A 25908-nucleotide genomic window follows, 5' to 3' on the forward strand; every position below is an offset into this window, starting at 1 on the left:
CGAACACATAGCTGTCATGTCTAGTCCATATGTGATTGTGTCAACTACATGGAGATTGTTTTCGCCAACTTACAGAAAGTTTAAAATGGTTTTAACTAATCGAGGTTCTACTGTATCTTAATCAATTATAGGATACAGTTTGACCCAAACAAACACCACTTAACCACACTTAGATTCTACTGATTATAATGTCAAAAAATGCATAATAGTCGCTCAGAATTGTAATTTACTTAAGTATACATTTAATTAATTTATCATTGGTATTAAATAATACTATACCACACTCTAAGCAAGGAAGTTATTTGGAAAATCACTTCAAGGATTACAGTAAGTATAATATATCTACATATATATTATCCCTGCCCAATTATAAATATAGGTACAACGAGCTATGCAAAAATTAAATATGTTATTTGAAGTGGGGGTGAAAATCTACTGAATATATAAACAAAAGATGGCAAAACTTATTTACCTATTTTTATTCATAATTTGTTGGGAATTATTTTTAAATATATATCTTTTTAATTAATAATACTAATTGTTAATAATAATTTTTTGTCCTTCAGTATTATTGCAAAATATACATAATTTTGTTTGGAATCAAATTTTGTTTGTTTCTAAAATTATAGTACACAATAAAAATGGTTAAAATAAATAGTGAATTGTTAAATTGTTTTTATTTATTGGTAATAATAGGATTTGCTAGTGCTGTGATTCGTAAGTTTTCAAAATTCTTAAAAATTATTTCGAAAAAATTGATAATAGTTATTGACACCGAAAAACATTTCAAAATAGCAGAGACGTTTCAAAAATATTTAATATCTATCCCACCATCCATTCTTCTATCTTTACGAGCTTGATCTACTTTATCTACGTCTTGGCAACGTTCATTTTCGTTTTCGTTTTTCATAGATCGCATTTTGTGACTCGGCACAATACATACGTAATGTATTGCATTTACAAGATGTTTATCCTAATGCAGATATTGCTCTACGTATTTCAAGAGAGGATCTTTTACCGCCCTGAAAAGGATAAAAAATAACTTACGTGCAATTGTGGAACAAGATAGACTTAATGCTCTTGCATTATTGTCTATTGAACTGACTTAGTGCAAGAAATTGATTATAGAGATGTATATAATCGACGCTATTTCGCGCAAACCAAAACCAGGAAGAAGAAAGTGATTCTATAAGTGATTATTTAAATAAAATGTAAATTACTCATTTTTGAAAATTTAATAAAATTTTATCCATAAAATTAAAAAATAACTATAAAGAAATGCAAATAATTTTAAATCTGTGTCAATGCGATTTGGGCCTGTGGCAAAAGAACTCGGAAATAAAATACATGTTACACTAAAAATTTTTTTTGCTTTTGATATAAACCACACGGGTACAATAACAAAAAAAGTGATCGAATAAAAGCTCGCTTCAAATTGTTCAATAAATTTCCTTGTGAAAAAAACGTTTATAAATCGGTAAATTCAAATATTTAAATTTGCAAAATTTTTCAATTAATTGGACAGTTATTTTGAAAACTTTAAATGTCAATTGAATAATTAGTATAAACTTGAGATAAAAGCAAGTTTTAAGTTTATTAATAGCTGAATGCACCTAGTAGTTTAAATTGCATGTTGTTAGAAAGGTAATATTTGAATGCTAATTCCAAATATTATTCAAGTAATGTAAAAAATAATCTTCTAACAATTTCCAATTTTATTAATTAATCGATGTATATACAGGTTGTCTAGCTAAGTTGACTGCATATGGAAAACTTTTTTATTATAAGGATTACAAAACAAATTTTTTTTTAAAAAGCTCTGCTCATTCATTCCTAAACGGTTATCGCCAGTTCGTTTGTGCCTCAACTACCTTCGCATTCCATGCATGTAATTATTTTTTTTACAAAATTGTTTAAATACACTCCTACATATCTCGGAAGTGATTTCTTGAACCGTTTCCCTTATTATCTGTTCTAAATGGTCTACATTTATTAACGACCACTAACATTCCTATCAAACTTTTTCTATATGGGAACACTCTTTATATTCGATGTCAAAAGTGAATAGCTGATTGTTAATATTTTTGAAAGCAGAACTTTTTATAAAAAATACATTTTTTTCGTAAACCTTATAATAAAGAACTTTTCCATATGTAGCCAACTTAGCTAGCCACCCTGTACTATACTAGCCTTTTGGTAGAATCATTTTGTCATGCGACAACCTTTGTCTTAGAATATAACAACAATAACATGTTTAAATGGGTTTTCAGCATTTATTAAACAAACAAATGGATATTAAAAAACCATCGTAATTTACAACAGCGCTTTTCAAGTGTATGAATAAATTGTCTAATAAAAAATAGGCCACTCTTTTTATGCTCTAGTTATTATGATTGCCTGCTAGACGTCATTAATGATTTTCCTAATACTCAACCATCAAAAAAAGTTCAGCCTAACTAATGCAACTGAAATATAACTCACCCTAACCAAATTTCAGCGTTAATAGCGAGAGTACTTTAGTATAACCTATTTTATATAACCTATATTTTATATAACCTTAAATTAAAATTAATTTTATAACACATATTTCCGGAAACACATATAATATAAGTTGAAATATCTTTTTATTTCCTCATATGTAGTAAAGGAAGTATTTTAATAAAGTTAGAATCCGTGAATCCATTTTTAAAGGTTTAGCCATGAAATCTGTACATGCGTGTATATATTCAAATATAACGTAAATAATGTAAACTCACCGGTTCAGAAAACGGTATTTGATTGGAATTAAATTTGCCACATTACCCATATTTTATTAAAATCGAAGAATTATAAGCATTCAAAGATTGTTGTCCGTCTCTTTCTGGAAAAACAGGATTTTAAATATAAACTCTATGGTGATTCCGAGTAATGACGTCACTAATTTATATCTTCCTCTTTTAAATAGTTTAAATAGGAGTTTTAATCGTTCCTATTTCGCATGTTTCTGAGGATTATCGAAAACTAACTTCACTTTTCGGTTCGTTCAGTGAGAATTTGAAGTGATGAAAAAAATTAAGTCATCCTCCACTAGCCAATTACCATTATTCATTGCAATTTTTTAAAAAATTCTCATTATTTCCGATATCTTTATTTCTGCGAAACAAAGTCCGATCGGGACAGTATAGGATTCAATCAAAAGGATACACTTTTAACTTTTTGAAAATGTAGCTCAAAAGTATCATCCTTACTTACCGCTTTGCGCCGAGTGTTGAAGAGCTAGCAAAATTTTTCCATTTATTTTTATGATCATAAAAAGTAAACACCGAGTGCAAAAATTTGCAAATAATTTTGTATGAAAACCGACTTTAGCGCTTGTATGAAAACCGATAACAAGTTTTTACTTTTCTCTAGAAAAAGTATTTTTTCTCTAGCAAAACCATAAACTCTCAAAGCGAAATTGGGACTTATTTCTACAAACTAATTTATCGTATGGAATAATGATTTTTTAGTCTTAGAAAAAATACCAAAAAATTTTGCGAACTACAATTCTTATAAGAACTCCGAAATGTCCTCATAATTGCAATGAAATAAATAATTTAAAAAATCAAAAACCCTACTTTGTTAATTGAAATCTGGAAAGAAAGAAACGAGTCCAGTTATTTACAAAGTGACTTTAACAGTCGGGGTTCATTATGGGAAAGATTTGAGTCGGGCTAGATATTAATGGGTTTAAAAATTTTGATTTACTCAACCTTCATAAAAAATGGTTTGAGAGTAGGGGTCGAACTTATTTATCTCCCGGGCTCGGATTTTCTTTCTGATCTGATCTGTTAAATCTTATTAATTCAGTAAACTCCCTCGTAAAATTTAGTTGGACACTTCTCCTTTTGGACTCACGTTGATTAGTTTATAAGATGAACAGAAAGCTTCTAATCTTAAATACTTAATATCTATAATAAACATTTCTTATAAAATGACAAAATACCAACCATTTTACATAAGTTTTAAAGAGAAATAAAATATTAAATTGTCAAACGTCAAGAAGTAAAAAAATTTGATTTGTTAATGATGGATTTGAATGCATATAAATTCAAACGTTGTAGCATAGTCATGGCTCCTACAGAAGAGGGAGAAATTTTCTGAATTCAATCTCATTCATACGAAATTAATCAGCATGGATTAGGTTACGTAGTAATTTGTGAGCTTTCAAAACCGCTCCCCATTTTATTGATAGCAAATTTGAACTTTACAAGTTTATTAATTCTGTTTGATCTTTGTAATGATTACTAAAAACAAGTTATTTTCTACCTGTTCTAAAATTTATGATGTTCTTATTTTTCAGTTTTTTCTATTTATCAATCCATCCCCCTCTCTTGGGTGCACGCACTTGCAATAGTATAAACTACGTCAATGTAAAAACTATTATCTGGAAGTAAAAATTTATCGACCATACTATTTTACATGAATCACGTTTTACATATAATTAATTTTTATTATAAATACTACAAACTAATTATTTAATTAAATACATAGCATGGATTTTCAGATTCTTTTAGAAAAAAAAAAAATTACAAGGCTTTAATATAATTTTAAGTTTAAAAAAATCTGCTGTGAACGTTATACACAGTCTCTATTTACAGGTAGAAAATACATTTCAGGTGGAAAACATTATAAAATTTTTTTGTTACTGGACAATTGTATTAGTTTACAATCTAAAGCTTTAATTTTCCTAATTTTATAAACTGACCTTGTTTAACAATAAAATCGTTATTTTGCGTATGACGAATTGCAAAGTGGGCGGTGATTGAATAAAAATGACAAATAATTTATTAATTTTTATACCATGTATATGAAATATACCAAGGTATATTAAGTTTAGTCGCAAGTTTGTATCGCTTAAATATATTGATGCTACGAAAAAAATTTTGGTATAGGTGTTTAAAAAATCACCTAATTAGTCCTTTTTCGGTTATCTGTCTGTCGTCTGTCTGTCCGTCTATCATCACGATCACACAAAAACGAAAAGAGATATCTAGCTGAAATTTTTATAGCGTGCAGAGGACGTAAAAAGTGAAGTCAAGTTCGTAAATGAGCAACATAGGTCAATTGGATCTTGGGTCCGTAGGATCCATCTTGTAAACCGTTACACATAGAACAAATGTTTAAATGAAAAAAATGTTCCTTATAAAAAATAAACAACTTTTGTTTGAAACATTTTTTCTTAAACATCACTGTTTACCCGTGAGTAATCAACACTGTCTATACATGGTATTTCAACAACTAAGTCAGTCAATTGTTTGTTTTCACTTGCTTTTAAATAGTTTCTTATTTTGTTCAATTAATAAAACATATATACTTATAATAAGTGAATATGTATAAAAAAAATTTTAATAGTGATTAATTTTTTTTTTTTTATAATTAAAACGTCACGTTCTAAGAATTAAATATGTATATAAAAACTTCATGAGGCCCAAAAAAAATTATAATTTTCATTTCGATTTGTAGGTGCAATTTATAACAATTTATAACAAACAGTAAGACATAACTGAGGCAATATTCAGTGATTGAACGATTGCGTGCATGTTCTTTTATAAATTAACGGCAAAAGATCGCTTGGCTATTAGTTTATAAACCTACAAAAATTAAAGCAATAGATGGCTGATTTTATAATTTTATACAAATATGAATGGCTTATTTGCAACATATTTGAGTCGAAAATATACGGCACTCGAGCAGACGCAGTTTTTAACTTTGTTTTTTAATATTAAAAATAGTATCTTGTACAAAAACTATAGCGTTTTAGAAAAATAATTTACTCTTGTATAAAATTTTAATATTTTGTTTCAAGTCTTTTGACGTTATTTTTTTAAGTAGATATATAAGGGCTCCACGAAGCCTTTTTTACACCTATTATTTAAAAAAATTGTTCAGTTTGATGGAAATTCAATAAAGTTTTTCAATTAACAACTGCCTTAGTACTTGTTGAAAAATTAATTTTAAAATCAATTTCCAACGGTAATAAATTCTTTAATGTGAAACATCTAAAAATGACCTATTTTCAGCGTTAATTGAAATTATAAATAATGCAAAACGCTTCTGAAGCATTTTTCTAGACATCATTCCGAATCCAACAAAGCCATAAAACGTATTTTTACGACCATTATTTCTATAATTTAACAATTTAAACTTGTTGACTAGACTAGTTTCACTATATCTAAAACGGTAGTTAATACTTACAATTCTTCCGTTCTAAACTATGATAATAAATGCCTATCATTTAAGTTTCACTCATTATATTTTAATAAGTTATTCGACTTATTAACAAATTGACAAAAACCTGAAATTCAAAGCAATTTTTTACTGAGGCAAGTTAAGCTTAATCAACTTGTTTTGTTCTGATCTGTTAGACTGTCGTATAGGCCTTTTAGAGACCCCCATAATAAAATTCTTACGAAACTTTTCCTAATCCATCATCACTAAACCAGCTCACAATTGCGGTTCTCTACCTGTGAGGTCTCATATTACAACATCATATAAATGATAGGTCTATATAGAATTTCATCTTTAGTGAAATAATCGAAATGTTTCGCTAGCAACCGGTTTGATAAATATAATTTATTAAATTTTCTTGTTACAGCCGATTATATTCATGTTTGTAAACGAAATGATCCACAATTCGAAAAATGTTTAGCAGAAAGCATAGAAAACCTACGACCAAAATTAAAAGACGGAATTCCAGAGCTAGGAGTACCATCAATTGAACCGTTATACATTCCCGAAATTGTAGTAATTGGTCGTGAAAATTTCCATGCCGTTGGCAAAGATGTATATGTACATAACGTTAGTACAGTGCAAATTCGAGATATAAAGTAAGTTTCATTTTTGCTTTGATTATTTTGGTGTCCTTGGAGTAGTCATTTAAACAGTTTTTATATTTTCCAGAGTTGATCTTCCAAATCAAATTTATAATGTAAAAATCTATTTACCGGAATTAAATTTTGATGCAACATATGAAGTAAATGGTCGTATTTTAGTCATTCCATTAAAAGGAAAAGGACCACTCACTGCTAAGGCAACAAATATCAACGCAGATGCCGTATTAAAAGGCAAATTATACGAAAAAGATGGTAAAGAATATTTAGACTTTGAAACACTAAACTTAAAATTGAAAATTGGTGATTATGAAGTACATCTAGAAAATTTGTTTGGCGGGGATAAACGATTGGGTGAGTCTTGAAAATTTTTAAGTCTTAAAACTTTAAAAGTGAATAGAGCTCCGAAGAGTGAATAGAATCAAAAACAAATTTCTCAACATCCTGTTCATCAAAGGGAGAACGCGTAATAAACCTGTGTTACATTATACAATTCCTATCCTGGAGAATTATTGATGGACATAAGTTTTAAAATAAATAAAATTGGGGAGCTAGCCGTAGTCAGAAAGTCGCGGTGATGGAGATCGATTTTTTCTAGTTTCTGGTTCTTCGTTAATTAATAATCCCCGTTAATTACATGTTAAAGTCACGCCATTAGTACAATTATAAAAGAAAATGAAAGGAAGTCTGGAAGTGTCAAAAGATTAATATTGCAGTCAAACTGAGTAATTATTAAAAAAAGAATTTAATTATAATGTCATTACACAATGAAAAATTGCGAGGAAATATAAATTTAAGCCTTCCATTTATATTATATAGTTGTAACACAATACCCTTAGCTACTGACCTCTTGTGAACAGATTATAAATTACTAAATCTCAAAGTGATGCGATTGAAACCAATTTATATATTGATTGATATATACCTATTGAATATTTTGCAGGTGAAGTTACTGACCAAGCTTTGAATGAAAATAGAAGAGAATTCATTAAAGCATTAAAACCAGTTGTAGAAGACACAACTTCAGATGTTTTATTGAAAATAGCAAAAGAAATTGTGAAAAATTTCTCTTACGATGAATTATTCCCAACAAATTAGTATAAATTATTAAATTAATATTGTTAAATTAAATGAGAAATATTATTTTTATACAAATGTTTACTGGTTTTTATTTATTTTTTTATTTTTAACTACCCAATATAGCTTGTTATTGTAATAGATCCGATTTTGGATATCGAAATTTTCATCATATCTTTACGATTTACTTGGTTACGTCGCAGCGCAAAGCATTGTTGTTAATAATGTGTTTTACACTCAATGTATTACACCGAGACAAAAAAAGGAAAGCATACCACTCCAGATGACTCAGTTGATTGAAATGTACTAATTTCGTGCAAGATATACCTAGAACTGCGGGTTCGATTCTCGCCGCCACAACTAAAGTTAATTTAGATAGTTGAGATGGGCTAGTGTAGTGCATAATATTTGCATGGAGTTGGTGCACCACGAGAGTCAAAGTCAAATAAATGAGGAGTTGAAACAGTCAAATAAAAATAGGTATCAAGTTAATTTGTTGGAAAAACAAATTTGTAAGGCAAGCCAACAATTTATTACCATAACCATACATAATTAATTACATAACCATACATAATTTAATTTTTGTTGATTGTTATATGAAATACCATGCAAAACGAAATTCGAAAAATGGAAATAGAAAAATATGCGAAACTGTAATTGAAAAATGAAACTGTAGATGAAAAACTTAAAAAAAATACTTGAAGCGAATATATTTTTTTTTGTAGGCATGAACTAGATATCAAACCAATTACAAAATTGTAAAAATTAGGTTTACCTACCCATTTTTTTTTTTTTTTTTTTGTTATAGGAATCATAGTAATAAAAAAAATGTTACATCCAATAACAACGATTTCTTCTTGAAACCACATGTTTTATTTCTTTTATACTTCTTTTAAAAGTCGCATTGGGCACAGTTAAAATTATTTTAACATTAATGAAATAAAAATAACAGATGCATATAGTTCATTAACATATAATATTATATCTAGTCTCTTCAGGAAAGCCTAATTATCCGAGATTGTATATTGATACATATCTCAAATAAGTATTTGAAAATGACGCTAGTGCAATTATTGCACCGTAGCTTAAAATATATTGTGTAATTGTCGTTATTGGTCACATTTAAAATTATTAGATTAACCTATGCTCAGAAAAGTCAAATTTGCTTTCTATAAGGTATTTTTTTTAGATTATATGCAACTGTTATGTCAAATATGTTATAATACCTGCTTATAAAATTAATTTAAATCACGAGTCATTGATATATCGTTTGTACTCTAACATATTCACAGAGGGTTCAACGGTGTTATAGGACTTGATTATAATAATACACATTGTCTTTAGACTTGTCATTGATTCCAGAACCTCGAGTTTTCGAACTGAAAACTTACAATAAAGTTAAACAATTTTTATTCGTTGCGCTTTCATTGGGGTTTTAATACCTTGACAGCATTCGTTGCTTGTATTATTAATTTGAGCTTTCTCCGACTGATTTAAACTTTTTTGCAATAGTATTGCCTATAAATAAATTCAATGATACAGGCTATTTTATTACATTATTGAGATAACCGTTGTGTGAAAACTCAAACTAGTAGTATAGACCTTTTCATTTTAAAATCACGATTCTCTTTTGTTTCGGACTAAATGATTTATAACCAATGTGATCAAATGAATAACAAATAAATTCTATTTTAGTCCAACTAATTGCTGTCAGTCCGAAAAAATAAACTCGGCACTTGCGCCGTTGGCATGATGAAAAGGTCTATTATGAGCCGTTGCGTGGTAATCCTTGTGGTGTCCGTTACAAAGTGATATACAAAGCTTTTAATATTTCCGCGGTCAATTAATATAACAGCGGTCAATTTGATTCTGCACATAAATAATAAAAAATGTTTAGCTCTTACAGGTCAGTGTACAAAAATGATTCGAGATTCCAACGCTAAAATATTGCGCCTTATTTAAACAAAAATTACAGTTTACCCGCAAAATTTCCATTAATTTGAACTTTCTTACAATGATTTCATCATTTATGTCATAATATTGCCTGTATGGAAAATGTTTTTTATTGCAGCGATACCTGTACTTACTCCTACAATAAATAAGTCACCGTCAAATATCGCTTTGTTTTACATATAATTTTCAATAATTAGTCACAACGCTTAAATTCCTTGTTTTTTTAGTGGGTTATTAATTAAAAATTATTAATTGAATACTATTAGTTTTTTAAAAATTAGAAAAATTACATGTCTTTTCAAAATTAGTCTATCTGTGTGCAAATTAGCAGCTAAATTTTGAATTGTTTGGTCTAAGGATTCTTTAACTGTCTAAAAAAATACTGTATTTCTGTTACAAAAGACTATAGTACAAACATTGTCATTGTTTGTATTTAAAATTATTTGTTGAATTAAATGACCTGGATTTGTTAAACACAATGTAGTATTTCGAATACTTATGTCTCGATAATCGTTTACATTTTTAAACTTATGAAAAGTTTAATCAAGAACCACTTATATATTATTGTTTAAAACAATGGTTAAAAGAACCAATTAAAAACCACTTTTAATTATTATCTGAACGGCTTTTTTTTAGTGCGAATCAATTCGGGAGGTTATGGGTTTTGATTGCAACATATATACCAAATCACAGAAATCTATTGGCTAATCAGCTGCTGTCTCATTTAACGCGGGCACACATTCAAACCGCTACAAATATTGTAATTTTTATTTTCAGTCAAGAAATTAATAGAAATTCTTTAAATTGGGATTTCATTAAAAATTGACACCAGGTAACGTATCTTAAAGACGACATTAATTTGCTATCAAAGAAACTTACAAATAACTTTAACTAGCCAAAATTTTTTATTCAAGAAAGAGCACAAAAATTTGGCCCAGCAGGCTAATATCTTGCATGTACTAAATTCTGAATTGATCCTGAACAAGCAATCGCCCTTGACGTGAATGTTTTGTATGCCCATAATATCGGATGAAATGGGCCCAATTTTTTAATAAATTGGCTGTCCTTAAATTTGGGAATTAGGTCTATGTTTTGATTATGGCTTCTGACTTACAAAGAGGAATTTTTATAAAAGCCGCTAAAGCGCTGATATTTATAGATATTAGTTAGGTTGAACTTTATACTAAGATTATATTGTTGTCAGGGCCAGAAAACCAAAATTATATTGTTTATGATTCATCCTTCATTATAAATATAACATGTTTTATAGGAAGGCGTTACTTCCAGGTAAATGTTAATTTTTGAGGTGCAGAAAACGATAGTGACTGGATAATTGACCGTCGAAGTGGCATTCATTTTTTCACATAGGAGGTTACACATCCAGCATTTCGGCAAATATGCTAATAATTAATCGTACAATAAGTACGAGAAACTAACGTAATATGAGGGTGTAGATTTCGCAAACTTAATGAATATATAATCTACTTGAGTAAAATAAATTATTTACGTAATGGAAGAAACATTTTGAATATCATAAATTTTTTTTCTTCATAAAAGGTCTCCGTAGGACTTCGGTATAAGAAATAATATCTCAAACAAAGTATCACAATTTGTTTTATTTTTGTACAATAGTGTTAACAGAATTTTTCGAATTAAAAGTAATCCACAAATAACATTTTTTTTTTTTGTGTAATATTAATATGAAAATGTATATTAATTGGACGGAAATGTTTTTATGTAATACTTTTATGGTATCAATAATTCCTAAAATATTACTTTGGAAATAGCTGATCGTACGTAAATGGTTCCACCACATTATTCGCAATATCTAAAAATACTTTTGATAATGCTTTTTCAATTACAGGTAATAACTCTTTTAAAAATGCATCAAAATTGGAATTTATAGCGCCATTTACAACATCACCTAGAATATAAAATCATATTAAAAATTTTTGTACAATAATTTTCTTTTTAGCAAGTTTTGTTCCAGGCCCATAAAAAATGCAAACTATTGTGGTTTTACGCTAAGCGTAAAGGGAGCAAAATAATACCAATGTAGTTGACATCTTGGATATCGTTGTGTTTATGAATATGTCAACGTAATATTCTGACTTCCGTCATATTGGAAACTGATAACAAAAAGTTACTCAAATCAGCGTTAACTCCACTATTAATGAAAATCAACTTATTGCGTTATGTTTAGTTGATCTGGGTCGAGTAATCACAGGCAGGAGTGGCTAGAGGCCCTTTTTTGGAAATCGAATTTACAATTTTACTAGTTAATTTACAATCTGACGAAAATTACAATATTATGGTGGCAAATACAATCATATAGCCTGTCAGCTCGTAACAGAAAAATATAATCAATTTTTTACAGTCTGCCAATGATAGAGAACAGTTATACAGCTGCAAGCAACAGAAAAATTTATAAAATAATAAGGGCAGGCTGTAAAAAATTGATTATGCTTTTCTGTAATGAGCTGACGGACTAATAAAATGATTTTTTTATTTAAGCCGATTTTTCGATTCGAAAATTTTTTTTGAAACATAGATAATTTTTATTCTCTATATTTTATTTTTGAAAATTACCAACCTAAGACCTTTTCACCGCCAAATAAATTTTCCAATTTAATGTTACCATTTCCAACTTTAATTTTCAAATTTAATGATGTAAAACGTATTTTTGTTACTCCATCTAGTTCATATAATTCACCTTGAACTGAAACTCGCCCTTTACAATTTGCTAAAAAAAAAAAATTTTTTAAATTTAATCTTTCGATTTATTAAGGTAACAGTTTGTCTATTGCATGTTCCTCATGAAAATACGCAATAATTTCGAATATAATTTCTGTGTTTGATAAAAGGTCGTCCGTCGGTTACTTACGCTTAATACTATTAAATAGGTATTCAACACAAATCGATTTTAACGAAAATTTAATGAATACTTTTTAAGGCTATACTTACTTAAATTTCCAAATAATGGACCACTACCACGAATAGGAATAAGTAAAATACGGCCATCAAGTCCATAATCAGCCTCAATATACAAATGTGGGAGATCTACATCACCAACGTAAGTTTGCTTCTCGTTATTGACTCTAAAACATAAACGATTGAAAATGAAACTTTCGTAATTAACATAAATTTTTTAAATAATTTTTTAATCTGATAATGAATATTTTCGGATCAATGATACTCGCGAGCGCTATGTCTACACCATTTTGAATCGAGAACCCAATTAAATTTCGACTTCCATTAGCCCGATTTGTCAAGCTGATAAATCAGTACAGACTGGTTGGCAACGAAATAATTGCAACAATCATATTTTGGACCGACTCAGGATTGTAAATCGTGTTGTGATGGTTATTTTGAAAGCAGTTATTGATCATCTTTTATGGTGGTATATAGACCATTTTTTGTGAATATTATAATTCGGTATATGCTGATTACATAAGGAGAAATGCCCCAAGAGACTTGCGAGACTATTGCATGATGACATTTTTTTTTAACATGATGTTTGTGAAATTGATCAAAACATTAAGATTTTGTATAAATTACTTTATTATTAGAACTTCTAAAATTGAAATTTAAAAATAAACAAAAAAGTTTCCTTAACATTAATTTCCTTAACATTTACCATTAAGTGAGTATTGCATCACATCATCAGAAAATCAGAAAACTAACCAGTGAATGATTCATATATTTAAGATCGCTGCAATTTCAATCAAATTTACAAGAACAAAAACCTAAAAACCTCATAACGGCCTTGTAAATAGAAATTCGAAAATTTTGAAGTGGCAGGTTACCTAAACTTTATTTTTGCTGAAATGGTAAACTAACTTCTTTTCAAAATAAAATACCTAAGTGCATGTTACAAATAAACATTTGCGATTAAGTAAAAAAACAAGATGGTTGCAAGATTCCAAGAAGAGGGACAAGTTCCAAGCTTGACCTTGCTCATCAATAATCCAGAAACAAAAAATGCTAGAAAGAAACGACTTTTTTGTTTCATACATCCTTTCTCTCACCTAGAAACCATCTCTACTTTCATATATTATAGAAGAAAATCGTAGAACTAAAATTTTCAAACTAAAGTCCTAACGTACGTTCAAACGTTATCATAGTGATGATAACGTTTAAAACAATCCAAATATTGTTGCCTTATAGTCATTTTTTTTTGGAAAAAGATTTTAAATTCGATCTTCGAGAATGGAATATTATCGCTTTCAGAAATGTAATGACACTCAATCTCCGTTTATCAATAATCCATTCAAAAATGTTCAATTTATTTGATCATGAATTTACATAAGCATTTTTTAATGTATTTGTTCTTTGAAATAATAGTTATTATTGGCATTGAGAATTCAGTAAGTCGACCCAACAAATAATCGGAAGTGAACGTTTTCTTATTTCAATAAAAATAAAAGTATGCATTTCCTAATTTGATGATAAACAAAAGTATGTATTGTCTAGTAAGAGCTATAACTAGCTATAATCTTATTAAATAATAGCTTAATGTTTTTCCGGCACGAAAATTCTATATTATTTATAATATATTGTACATACAATTGAAATAATAATATACAATTTTCTTGAATAAACGTTGATCACTGTCAAGTGAATAATATCTTTACAACTAAGATTTCTATGAAAAGTTTTAAATGCATGTATGAGGAACATGGTCTTTTATATTTGCCAGAAAATCGTAGAATTCTATTTAATTTTAAGAAAAATCAAAATGAACAAAAAATATAATTTGAACAAAAAAATAATCTCTGTCAAAAAGGGTTAATTGACAATATATGGTCTGTTCAAAAAGTTCCGAACTAGTGATTTTCTCAGAACAGAGGCCAGAGATCAGAAGATGATTAGTATAGAAGTTTACCCTAGTTTTAATCTAAAAGACCTTGATCATAAGCATGAAAGCTTTTTGAAGTACAACTTAAAATTAAAACTGTGTTTTACATCTTAGATCAACAATACCTTCAGCGACAAGTTTAAAATGATAACTTTTAATTAATCACTAGACGTCACATGAATTGTATTACTTTATTTTCTCGTACTTTGTTTGTACCGTCACTGGTGAAACTGAACTTGAGAAAATCGATCAGCCCAGAGTTTTTATTTGGACGTTCTTATGTATAAGAAAGGAAAAGAAAGAGTTTTCAGAAAATCTATTGTGTGTGATGCGCGCGTAATCATATCATTTGATCTGTAGTTGTATATGTGTATATATAAACACAGCCGGTCAGTCTCATCACTTGCAGGTACATCACTTGAAGTTGTACACATACGATACGCACCCCACACAGTACATTTCCTCTTTGTTATATACATAAGAACGTCCATAAAAACTCTTCTTACTTCATATATTTTAAATTGCAACGAGATGGTTGCGAAACTGTATACTATCCCTTATTTTTAGAAGAAACTATACAGTGTAAGATACTCGCAGGCCAAAGGACAATATAAGCAAAGTGGAACGTATTGACGGATCAAAAATTGCAAGGGATCATATTTTTAGTACATTGAAATAAAGATAAATTTTTTTTACTAATTTAAAGATTTATTGTTTAACTTTTCAATAGAAGGTTGCAGTTCTAAAACATTTGATTTTAATAGTTCTCCGAGCATTCACACTAACAGCGAACGTAAAAGCCGGCAAGCTAAAGGAATACTAAATTACCAGACACTAGTCAAAGCTTCACATTTTATAAAAAATACTTGTTCGCCACGGTTCGACAATCCGGGAATGTGTCACAGGCTTAACTTAGCTGAGACGTATTTAGTGCTTGATTTGGATTAAGACTTGAGTTAGTAGTTTAAAACTTGATTTCGGTAGCTAGAGAGATTAAAAGAACCCAAGCAGAGGTCTTATACCACTTACAGACACTAAATGCAGTAATGTTCAAGTTTGAGAATATTTTACTATTTTTTAAGACAGTTATTTTGTTAAAATTAATAAATCTTTTGTTTTACTGTTAATTGCTTAACAGGTTTCTTGTAGTTGAAATATAGATAATTGCAGTATGTAGTACCCATGATATTGTTCAATATTTTTATTTAATAAATATTTTAATATCTAATTACGAACTATTAGTAGGTATTTATGAATTCAAAATTGCAGTTTTGCAATACATTTTTTTTTTTACAAATTACTATGATTATTCAATTTTTTTAAATCTTTAGGATCCACCATCTTAATTAATTGTGACATGCATATTTCGTGATAATAACCACTCCTTTTTTCTAAATCACATGCTTGCCATAATCGCGAGATATTACAATTATTGAGTAGGCTGTATGATAAAGGAAAGGTAATTTTTTATACATGTTTAATATTATATTCTTGCAGGTTTTGCAGAGAGAATTTCATCAATTGTTAACTGGCTGTTAATTAGTTGGCTGTTAGTGGCATTAAATCAGATTAGCGGTATTCAATTGATAGGATAAGCCTTCTACTTAAAGATTAAGATAATTCGGTGAGATTTTCTTATTATGAGCGAGTAATTTGATGAACTCATACAAAAATAGCTGCAAGCTCATATTGACGTTCTTCAAAATGACATTTTTATATATGAGGACCTTAAAATTACCATGGATTCCCCCTCTATGGCACCTGGTTATAATTGCTAACCAAGCTTTTTTTCTTCTTGAGCCAATGTCTGGGTACTCCTATGAATATTACTACTACATTTATAAAGATATTGAAGGAAGTTAAACTAATGTTTATCAACAACATATTTGATCAATAAACCGGGAGATCGAGAAACGGAAAACGAAAGGAGTTTGAGCTAACGTAGTTTGTAATTGGAAATTACTTTTCTAAGATGTTATTTGGTGCAATGACCACGAATTTTTGTTACTTTGCTCCCCGAGGTGAGGAAAAAACAATATGGGCATTTTTAAGCGTAAAATTTGAATTAAACATGGAAATTTCGGTTTTCTTGAGTCTAGGTCTGAACAGAGGGATCAGATTATAAAAGCTTTCAGCTACAAGTTGTAGCTAGAGTACATACGCACCAATTTCCAAGATGTTTCAAGATCATGGGGTCTAGATATGGTCAATTATGCCCATTTTTCCATTTTTTTGAATTATTTTTTTTACAATAGGGGGTTGAGTCTAAAAATAATATATATGCCGAGAAAGATAATGGTGTTTATGTTACACCTTGATTTTGATTTTTTAACTATTGCCATTTCCAGCTCCCAAAACCATAGTAGTACATACACATCAATTTACCGCCAGCGAAAAGTCATTTGAGAGTCATGTGGCCCAGATATTACCCATAATGCCCATTTTTACCGTTTTTTTAAAGTATTTTTTCTAAATGGTGGTTTAAAGGTGGTTAACTCTAAAAATAATATATATACCGGGAAAAATATGGCCATCTGGGCCTTATGACCTTGAAATGACATTATCTTTCTCGGCATATATATTATATTTAGGCTCAATTCGAAAAAATGCAAAAAAATTGTCAGAATGGGCATAATTGACCACATCTGGACCCCATGACCTTTCAAATTTCCCCGTCTTGGTAATTGATGCGTATGTACTCGACTACAACTTTTGTCCGAACACTTTTTGGATTTGATCCCTCTGTTCAAAGCTAGACTCAAGCGAAATTTCCATGTTTAATTAAAACTTTGCGCTTAAAAATTTCCAATTGTTTTTTTCCTCACCTCGAAGAGACACTCCTTAGAAAGGTACTTTTATCCATTCGCAATTTTGATCAAAACGGGCTCGATTCTAATATGTAACATTTCAAAAAGGAACATAATATCCTTAAAAAAACTATTTATCCTTGCTAGAGTAGGTAAATTGATTTTATAAACACACAACACATATTTACAATAAATTTTAAAATAAAATATAATTGACAATAATTGTCTACTAAAATCATGGCCGCTATTGTTTTTCTACAACAATCAATAAATAATTTTTATAACCATGAAAATCATAGATAATAAATATTAAAAGTATCAATATACCAATATTTTAATGATTAATGTTTATTGAAGGAATTTATTTAATGGATTTACTTTATAAATTAATAATTAATAGTATTTGAATTGCTGTATCAAAACAAAAATAAATTCAGTTTTTAGCACCTACTATGATATTTACAAAACAATAAAAATTGTATAATTAATTTTCATATTTACGTTACATTCTGATTCTATTACTTCACAAAACTCTCTGTTCCCCAGAAATTTTATTAAAAACAAATTACATTGCGGCTAATAAATGTGGATCAAAATTTTAGCCTTTCATAGAAAAGGGTTTGGAGATAAAACTCAGGCCTGTCCAACGACATCAAAATCATCAAATTTGAATGAATAAAAGGCAAGATATAGACCAAAACGTAAGAAAAGTCATTGCCAAGATGGCGGCGAAAGGGTTCATTTCCCGAATACGCAAAATCATATTTAAGGTCTTCAAACAACCCCCTATCGAATGAATCCATATGTGCATCAAAGTATAAACCATAGCTAGAATAGTTTTTATCGCGTTGTGTATAATAATGTTACTGACTCCAAGATACAGCATTTTTGCTACAGAATTGACTGAAGCAAAAAATCTAAAGTAACTCCAATTCATGAATACCTATACTACGTTTAGCCTGTCCGCTAAACCCATCCCGCTAAACCCCAATTTAACTCCTATTTATTGGAGTGGCCTGACCTTCGACCTTTGGCCTGACCTTTGATAGTAGAGCTCGCTGCGCTCGCATATGGCTCTAATAAATGCCTATTGACAATACCTGAATACTATTAAAAATACATAGTACACATAGTATACATAATGTGATATGATTTATATGCGCTCCCACCATTTAATGAAATTTCATTTTTTTGGTACGGAGCCCTCAAAAACAGTTGTAGTGGACCGAATGGTAAATCTAAACCATTCTCCAATCCCCTTGACCTCACACAAAAAATTTCATCGAAATCGGTCCAGCCGTCTAGGAGGAGTTCAGTCACATACACACACACACAAGAAATATATATATTAAGATTTTTTGATACATACAAGTTTTCAAAAATCAAAAAAAAATCCTAGGTCATCGGGCTTTTAATTATTATTTTACTGTCCAAAATTGGCTGAAAAAGTGATGAATTATATAGGTTATCTTTTTCAATTGGATATTTCTATATAAAAAAATCTAGAGAGTGTGATAAAAAACTATTTAAAATATTAAGCCAATCTTGTTTATAATAATCATTATCTGTTTATATTAGTCGTTAAAACTGATAGAAATTTTTTTTTCTACAAAAAATTTAAAAATGAATACTTACTTTACTTTGGACACATAAAAATCACTAGCCCCATATGCTTTTACTTTATTCGCTGTAATTTTTAAACCCGCGCTATTTTCCGATGCTATTAATTCATCCATATATAATGGTTCTAAACTTGGAAGATTATATTCAGGAATTCCTAGGTACAAATATTTACATTAGTCGAAAGAAATTATGGAATTAAAATTTTTGAATACCTTTTGCTAAGTATGTCCTTAAGAACATTGCTGATTGACCAATACATTCTTCTTGTGCAGCATCGCCTGTATTTTTACATATATGCAAGAATTCAGCTGTAATGAGAAATTTCAGAATATTAATTAGGGTTGAAAAGAAAGTGCCGATCAACAGAGAGATACCTAGAAATATTTTACATTTACTGAATTATATCTTCCTATGATAATATACAATGGTTATTAATCAATTTTAATATTATAGAGCAATAAAATTTTTGAAACCCCATAAAAGATTATGAACCAGGAAATTTCGAAAATTTTCGAAAAATGAAAAGATTAAGACCACCCATAACGACGTACAAAATATTAAAAATATAATACCTGGTGAACTATATCACGTATATGTAATATGGTCTAAAATTTTTAAGATTGCGATAAAATTTTAAAAATTCAAGCTCGGCAGTTCTTTTAAAAAACTATGCTCGGTTTTTCGGTTTTTACCCATAAGTATATGTAGAGTGTTCCCGGATACAGGTAACTATACTTGTTAATTTTTTAATTTTTTATTTTAAGAGAAAAAGTTTTTCTTTATAAAAAAATTTGCTTATTCTGGAAAGTATGTTGGCATAATGTTTTTCAGAAAAGTTGCTCGCAAATAACAATTATGACTAAACAAAATATCAAGAAGATCCGTGTACTTTAATTACAGTAACATTTTTTATTTGAGCAAAAGTTGCAATTATAATAAAACGTGGCAAAGAAAATAATAATAAATCTCTTAACAAATACTATTCGAGATGTATTTTTTTGTGGACTAGGTTAAAAAATTAAGAAGAAAAATTATTTTCGCGGATATACGTTCACTAAAAATGGAATTGTCAAAGTTGGAAAGGTCTTCTGGTAATTCAGTCATCTTGAGTCATAATTGATAATTTCGAGCAACTTTTCTTAGCTAACATTTTGTCAAGCTATAAAAGAATGGGTAGTTAACAAAAAAAAAATCGTGATACCAAATTTTTGGCTACCCTGTACATTATGTAGAGAAAGAACATTATGTAGAAGTTTTTTTTATTCCTATATACTTTTCAGAGAAAACAAAATTTTTATAAAGAATGACATTTTTTCTTAAAATGCAAAATAAGACAATTTAAAAGTATACCTACCTATTACCTCTATCCGGAGACACACTGTATATTGTATACATAAATAATCGACTTTAAATCGAAAATTATTAATTCGGGTTTTTTTTTACATATTTGCCATTTACTATCCTCGTGATTAATATAAATTCATAAAGTTTAAAGTCAATTAAATGGTATAAACTTAGTACTTATAGATAATATGTGACTTTATTTAGTGAAATAAAATATGCTTTTGTAAACAAGTTGAATATACTCTGCACTCCCACCATAATCCTATTAAATACATTTATTATGCCTGTATTTTGTTTATGGTATCGAATACAAGGGATTTTCGGGACATAAGTATGTGTTTTGGATCGATAGTTGACTGTTAAAGCATCAGGATGAATCGAAATACAATTTAAAAAAAATCTAAATAGGATACTTGTCTATTACGATTTAAAGATAATTTTTCTTCGCTATAATAAACCTTGAGTTTCAATTTTATTCTTAAATATTTACGTGTAAGTTAAGTTTTGAATAAATTATCACTTGAAAAAACTATTTTTAAATGAAGATGCTAAGTCTTAAGTAAAATATATTAAAGCAAAGTAGCGGAAAATTTGTATGGAGAAGTTGAAAGCACTTATGATATATGATTATTTTTATATTTCCATAAAATTTAATTGAGTAAACAGCATATCTCTTTCACTCCTAATTTACTTGAAATTTTTACAAATCATCATTTCCAATTCATTTGGAAAGATACGTTGTTTTATTCTAAATTATATATTTTTCTAATCATTCATGAAAACTGGGAGATGAAAATGAAATTTCAACAAAGACTCAACGTGAGAAGACTCACTTTAACTGAACCTCTTGAGAGATTTTTACGGAGAATTAAAGCTACAAAGCCAAAAAATCAAACATTGGCTAACTCGATCCCGTTTGGTTGTACACAAAATTTAACCCTTTCAACCAAGTAGCAGAATAAAAAATAAAAATGGAAAATTTTCATAAACTGGAAAATTCGAAGAATTTATCATTATTATTTCCATCCCATTTTTAATCATTTGCTGAGAAATTCTGTGTTTGAACGAAAGATCATAAGAAGGATATATGGGGCAATCCGAGTGAGTGAGGAAGAATGGCGCATCCGAACCAACAGGGAAATTGAAGAGATTCTGACGGGAGAAGATATTGTGAAGTTCATTAAATCACAGAGGCTCAGATGGTTCAGACATGTGCAAAGATTGGATAAAGGAAAGATGTCCAAGAAAATATTGCCTGCCAAAGTGTACGCCACACGAAGAAGAGGCAGGCCTCGGCTCAGATGGTTTTCCCAAGTTATCGACGAGCTGAAGATGATGCGAGTCACAGGACGGGGATACGCTCTCAAGGACCGAGAAATCTGGAGGGTAGTGGTCGAAGAGGCCAAAGCCAACCCCGGGCTGTAGCGCCCAATGGATGAATAGACGGAGAAATTCTGAGATTCTGAGAAAAAAATCACGAATTAATAATTTTTCCGAGTCATAATTATTGAAGTTAGCTTTTACACACACCTAACCACTTTTTTGTTTAACGTCATTCAACTTAGTGATTCAACGTAATTTAAATTTTATTAGAAAAAAACAAATATTCATTTCCCTAAATAAACAATTTCCATATAATTTACATTTTGCATAAATTATTCTAATTTATAAAATTAAATTATTAAGTGATAAATTCTTAGAACATGTACTCTATATTTATATCTTTTAGTTAAGATCGTAATTACGTACGTTGAGTTGTGAGAAAACAAACAGCATCAATTAAATTTTTATATAATAGATCAGAGTATCAGCCTACACGCTGTTGGTGTCAATCGAGTCGCATATGCCCTTCAAAATTTATATCATTTGTTTTTAACAATACATTTGTAATAAATTTGAAAATATATAAAAATATTATAAATATTTAAAAAAAAATAGGTTCGATTGAAGCTACAAAATCACACCGACCACATATGCCAAGGCTTGGCATTTCTTTGGCACGCTCTGTAGTCTAAACGTCTTGGTTGGATTTTAGCTTTAAGATGGAAGTGTTGTTAAAGTCATCTTTATTTTGGGAGTGACACTGGCTATATCACAATTATAAAAATTACTCGACTGCGCCAGAAAGAGAGATATCAATGAATACCATGTTAATTGGGGTAACATTTAGTCGATATTCGAAAATTCTAACTAATAAAAACAATAAATTAAAAAAAATAAAAAAACCGACTGTGTCATAATAATTACTGAAAAGTTTACATAGCGTCTTTAACCGTTGGGGCTCATTATTTTTGGGACGATTGGAATAGATTGTTAATGGGTCCCGACTGTTGAAGTCGCTATGCTATGTAAACTACTGATCTTGTTTTCTTCTTTTCTGAATTTTTAATAATTATCCAAATTTTCACTGAAATATCGAATGAAAATTACTTAACCAATGTATAATATTTCAGAAATTGAATTAATTGGCATGGGAAATTGTTTAGTACTATATACAGGGTGGGTCATTTTAAGCTATAACGGCTAATAGCTCGTTTTGTAGTTAGTCGATAAAAAAATAACTAAAACAAAAATTGACAGTTTGATGGAGAGCAACATGATCTGACATCAGATTGGACCTAGTTCTTCGGGTTGCTTTAATAGCCTATTTAGATTTTAAACGGTAAAATATAGAATAACTTTTTTAAATTAGAAAGATCATGCTCATAAAAAGACTAACAATTTTTGTTTAAAACATTTTTTCGAAAAACGTTAGCATTAGGAGGAAATGCGACTTAAAAATATATTATCATTGCATTTAATCGAAAACAAATACGCTTAAAGTTCGATAATTGTATAGATCAAAGTTATGGACAGGCGAATATCCTTTATGACTCTTGACAAGTTTGGCTAAAGAATTTTTGCGTATTTAATGTTTTTATTATAAATTTTAAGGAGCATTTCCTACGAAACCTGACGTTTTTTCGAAAAAAATTGTTTCGAATAAAAATGTCAGTTTTTTTTATGAGACCAACTTTCAAATTTAAAGTGTTTCCCTCTCTCTTACTGTTTAGGATATAAATAAGCTATGAAAGAAACCCGAAGAATTAGTTTCAATCTAATGTCAAAACATTTACCCCATCCAAATCGGCAACTTTTGTTTATTTAACTCACTTTTTGATTGCGGTTTACTACAAAACGAGCTATTAGCCGTTAAAATTATCACCCAAAGGAATCACTCTGAATATTAATTGGTCCAAATTAAATATTAATTATTTTTATGGCCTAATTTTGTTATTTTTGAGATTTTTAAATCTCAAAACTTGAAGAAATGCGTACGTTTTCAGAAATTATTTAAACATTTAAAAAAAAGTACATTTTTAAAGCACGCAATTTAATTTAAGTAGTTCGATCTTTTAATTCTGATTTAAAATAACTTATAACATATTTAGCGAAAATACAAATTTGAATCAATTTAATTGTACTATTAAACTCCAAAACACACTTTAAAGTCAAAAAAATTGGCCTCGATAAAATAGCTAAAATGATTCAATAATACATTATCAAACTTCGGACATTGGTTTCTTTCATCAAAGAGGACAACATTTCATATATACCTATGATGGTGTAACTCTTTTTATTTCCGAGAAGTAGAGTGGTACACAATAATCTGATAATGAAAATTATTTTTCTGACAAAAATCTGATGAAAATCAGAAAATTTTTCTGATGAAAAATCTTTAACCATTATTTAATATGATCTTTTTTTTCCAAAAAAACTATTTTCACATTCCTTGCGTTATCATATTTTTCTTTTTACCCTGTATCTCGAAAATGAAAATATCGTTGATATGAACTATTTTGTACCGTTTGACCCAAAAAATCCTTGCCCGAATTTTGCTAATGCGTTATTCAATCAGCTTATATATTGAAAATCAATGTTTCGAATTCGAATTATATGATTTTCTTATTTTTCCGATTTGGTATATTAATTGATTTAAATTCAAAACAAAATTTTTAAAATTTTCAAATCTGTTAATTATAAATTTATAATATATTTTGCATTATTTAAAAGCAGGTTAACGCAAATAATAAAATAATAAATAATTAAATAAGAAATTTATGAATGAAAGAAGTTAATTCATAAAATTTAATTACTTTTGTTATTATAATATGTTTTAAATAATCAAAATATTATTCTTTTAAGTTCAAATTAAAATACGGTCAAGGTCAGTCCTTTCTATCAATAATAATAATAATAATACCTAAAAATAACAACTTTTTCAAATTGTCAAATTATTGAATTTTAATGAGATAATAAAATAAATAATTTTACGTTATTAGACAGAGTGTTCAAAGAATTGTATGCCCAAGCAATAAAGCTACTATAATATTTATTTGCAATACTTAAACAAGTGTTTCCTAAATGACATCAGGATTGTTTTGAACAGCAACTAATAATATACACCAGGAACATCATATTTCACGAGTCATAAAAACGAGCAATCAAAATTTTCAAAAATAAAAGATGAAAAATGTCTAATTTAATATATGAATCTCAAAAATGCCCATCTAATGAATTCAGCACGTTTCCATTGGAGTGATAGATGCAGTAAATGAATCAACATTTTTTGCTTGGCGAATTTTGTCTGCTAATTAAATTTATTTCTTTTTACACTAAAAGCCAAGGGTATATGAATTTATGTATTTCACCAAATTAAAAGTTTTCCGGTATTTTGAAAGAAAATGTTGCGTCCATTACCGAGAACTATCTCACATATAATGTGGTTTAATTATCACAATAAGTCACAAAAGGTATTCAATTTTCTAAAAAAATCTAAAAGATTTTTAAAATATTTATTTTAATAAAAGATAAATACGGTTGTTTGTAGTTGACAAAATAATTATCACCTGGTTTTCATAACGATGGATACAAATTTTATTCAAAAGCTTTTTATTTTTATTTTGGAGAAACTTGGACCTTTTCTTACTTTTCATAATAATCTTACACTACCTTCTACCTTTATACTTATTTATGTTTTTAGAAACATTGGTATTCATAATTAAGCATTAAATATCAATGTTTTCGGATTGTATTTTAAAAATAAAAATTTAGGAATATATAAAAAAAATAAAGTTAATCAATAAATAAAACCAATTCTTTAATTTTTATCAAAGAAATTTCAATTAAACAATAATAATTCTACACTTACGAATTTCTCTTGATTTACAAACGTTTACCACCACAATGAAAAAAATCACAGAAAATAAACACGACTTATCGATTACAAAATTCATTTTTTAAAATTAAAAAAAATTATGAGTTAAAGTTAAATTAAATCCAATCACACTATTAATCTGTGCAATTAATTAATCACAGCTAAAAGAATTATTTTAATTCGGCACACTATTTTTTT

The 25908-nt window shown here is 28.7% G+C and overlaps 2 protein-coding genes across 2 annotated transcripts; one reads left to right on the forward strand and one right to left on the reverse strand.

Annotated features, from left to right (window-relative positions):
- Positions 1-555: 555 nt before the first annotated feature.
- On the forward strand, positions 556-7993 carry LOC123302705 (protein takeout-like). Its single transcript, XM_044885754.1, has 4 exons — positions 556-717; positions 6617-6848; positions 6922-7205; positions 7795-7993. Exons 1-4 carry the CDS (start codon positions 642-644, stop codon positions 7947-7949), a joined length of 747 nt encoding a protein of 248 aa, XP_044741689.1. The 5' UTR covers positions 556-641; the 3' UTR covers positions 7950-7993.
- Positions 7994-11507: 3514 nt separating this feature from the next.
- LOC123305023 (protein takeout-like) lies at positions 11508-25908 on the reverse strand. The gene is made up of 6 exons (XM_044886622.1): positions 25705-25908; positions 19382-19477; positions 19182-19323; positions 12846-12979; positions 12475-12624; positions 11508-11805 (listed from the first exon to the last, which is right to left on the reverse strand). Exons 1-6 carry the CDS (start codon positions 25787-25789, stop codon positions 11654-11656), a joined length of 759 nt encoding a protein of 252 aa, XP_044742557.1. The 5' UTR covers positions 25790-25908; the 3' UTR covers positions 11508-11653.

The sequence above is a fragment of the Chrysoperla carnea genome, chromosome 1 (assembly GCF_905475395.1).
Source record: "Chrysoperla carnea chromosome 1, inChrCarn1.1, whole genome shotgun sequence".
NCBI lineage: Eukaryota > Metazoa > Arthropoda > Insecta > Neuroptera > Chrysopidae > Chrysoperla > Chrysoperla carnea.

Excerpts from the sequence above, each read along its gene's own strand:
- LOC123305023 (XM_044886622.1), bottom strand. The coding sequence starts at position 25,789 with ATGAATTTTGTAATCGATAAGTCGTGTTTATTTTCTGTGATTTTTTTC. Across the intron at positions 19,324-19,381 it reads AAGGACATACTTAGCAAAAG|GAATTCCTGAATATAATCTT; the intron begins GTATTCAAAAAT and ends ATTTGTACCTAG. Across the intron at positions 12,625-12,845 it reads TCCATTATTTGGAAATTTAA|CAAATTGTAAAGGGCGAGTT; the intron begins GTAAGTATAGCC and ends TTTTTTTTTTAG.
- LOC123302705 (XM_044885754.1), top strand. The coding sequence starts at position 642 with ATGGTTAAAATAAATAGTGAATTGTTAAATTGTTTTTATTTATTGGTA. Across the intron at positions 6,849-6,921 it reads GTGCAAATTCGAGATATAAA|AGTTGATCTTCCAAATCAAA; the intron begins GTAAGTTTCATT and ends TATATTTTCCAG. Across the intron at positions 7,206-7,794 it reads TGGCGGGGATAAACGATTGG|GTGAAGTTACTGACCAAGCT; the intron begins GTGAGTCTTGAA and ends AATATTTTGCAG.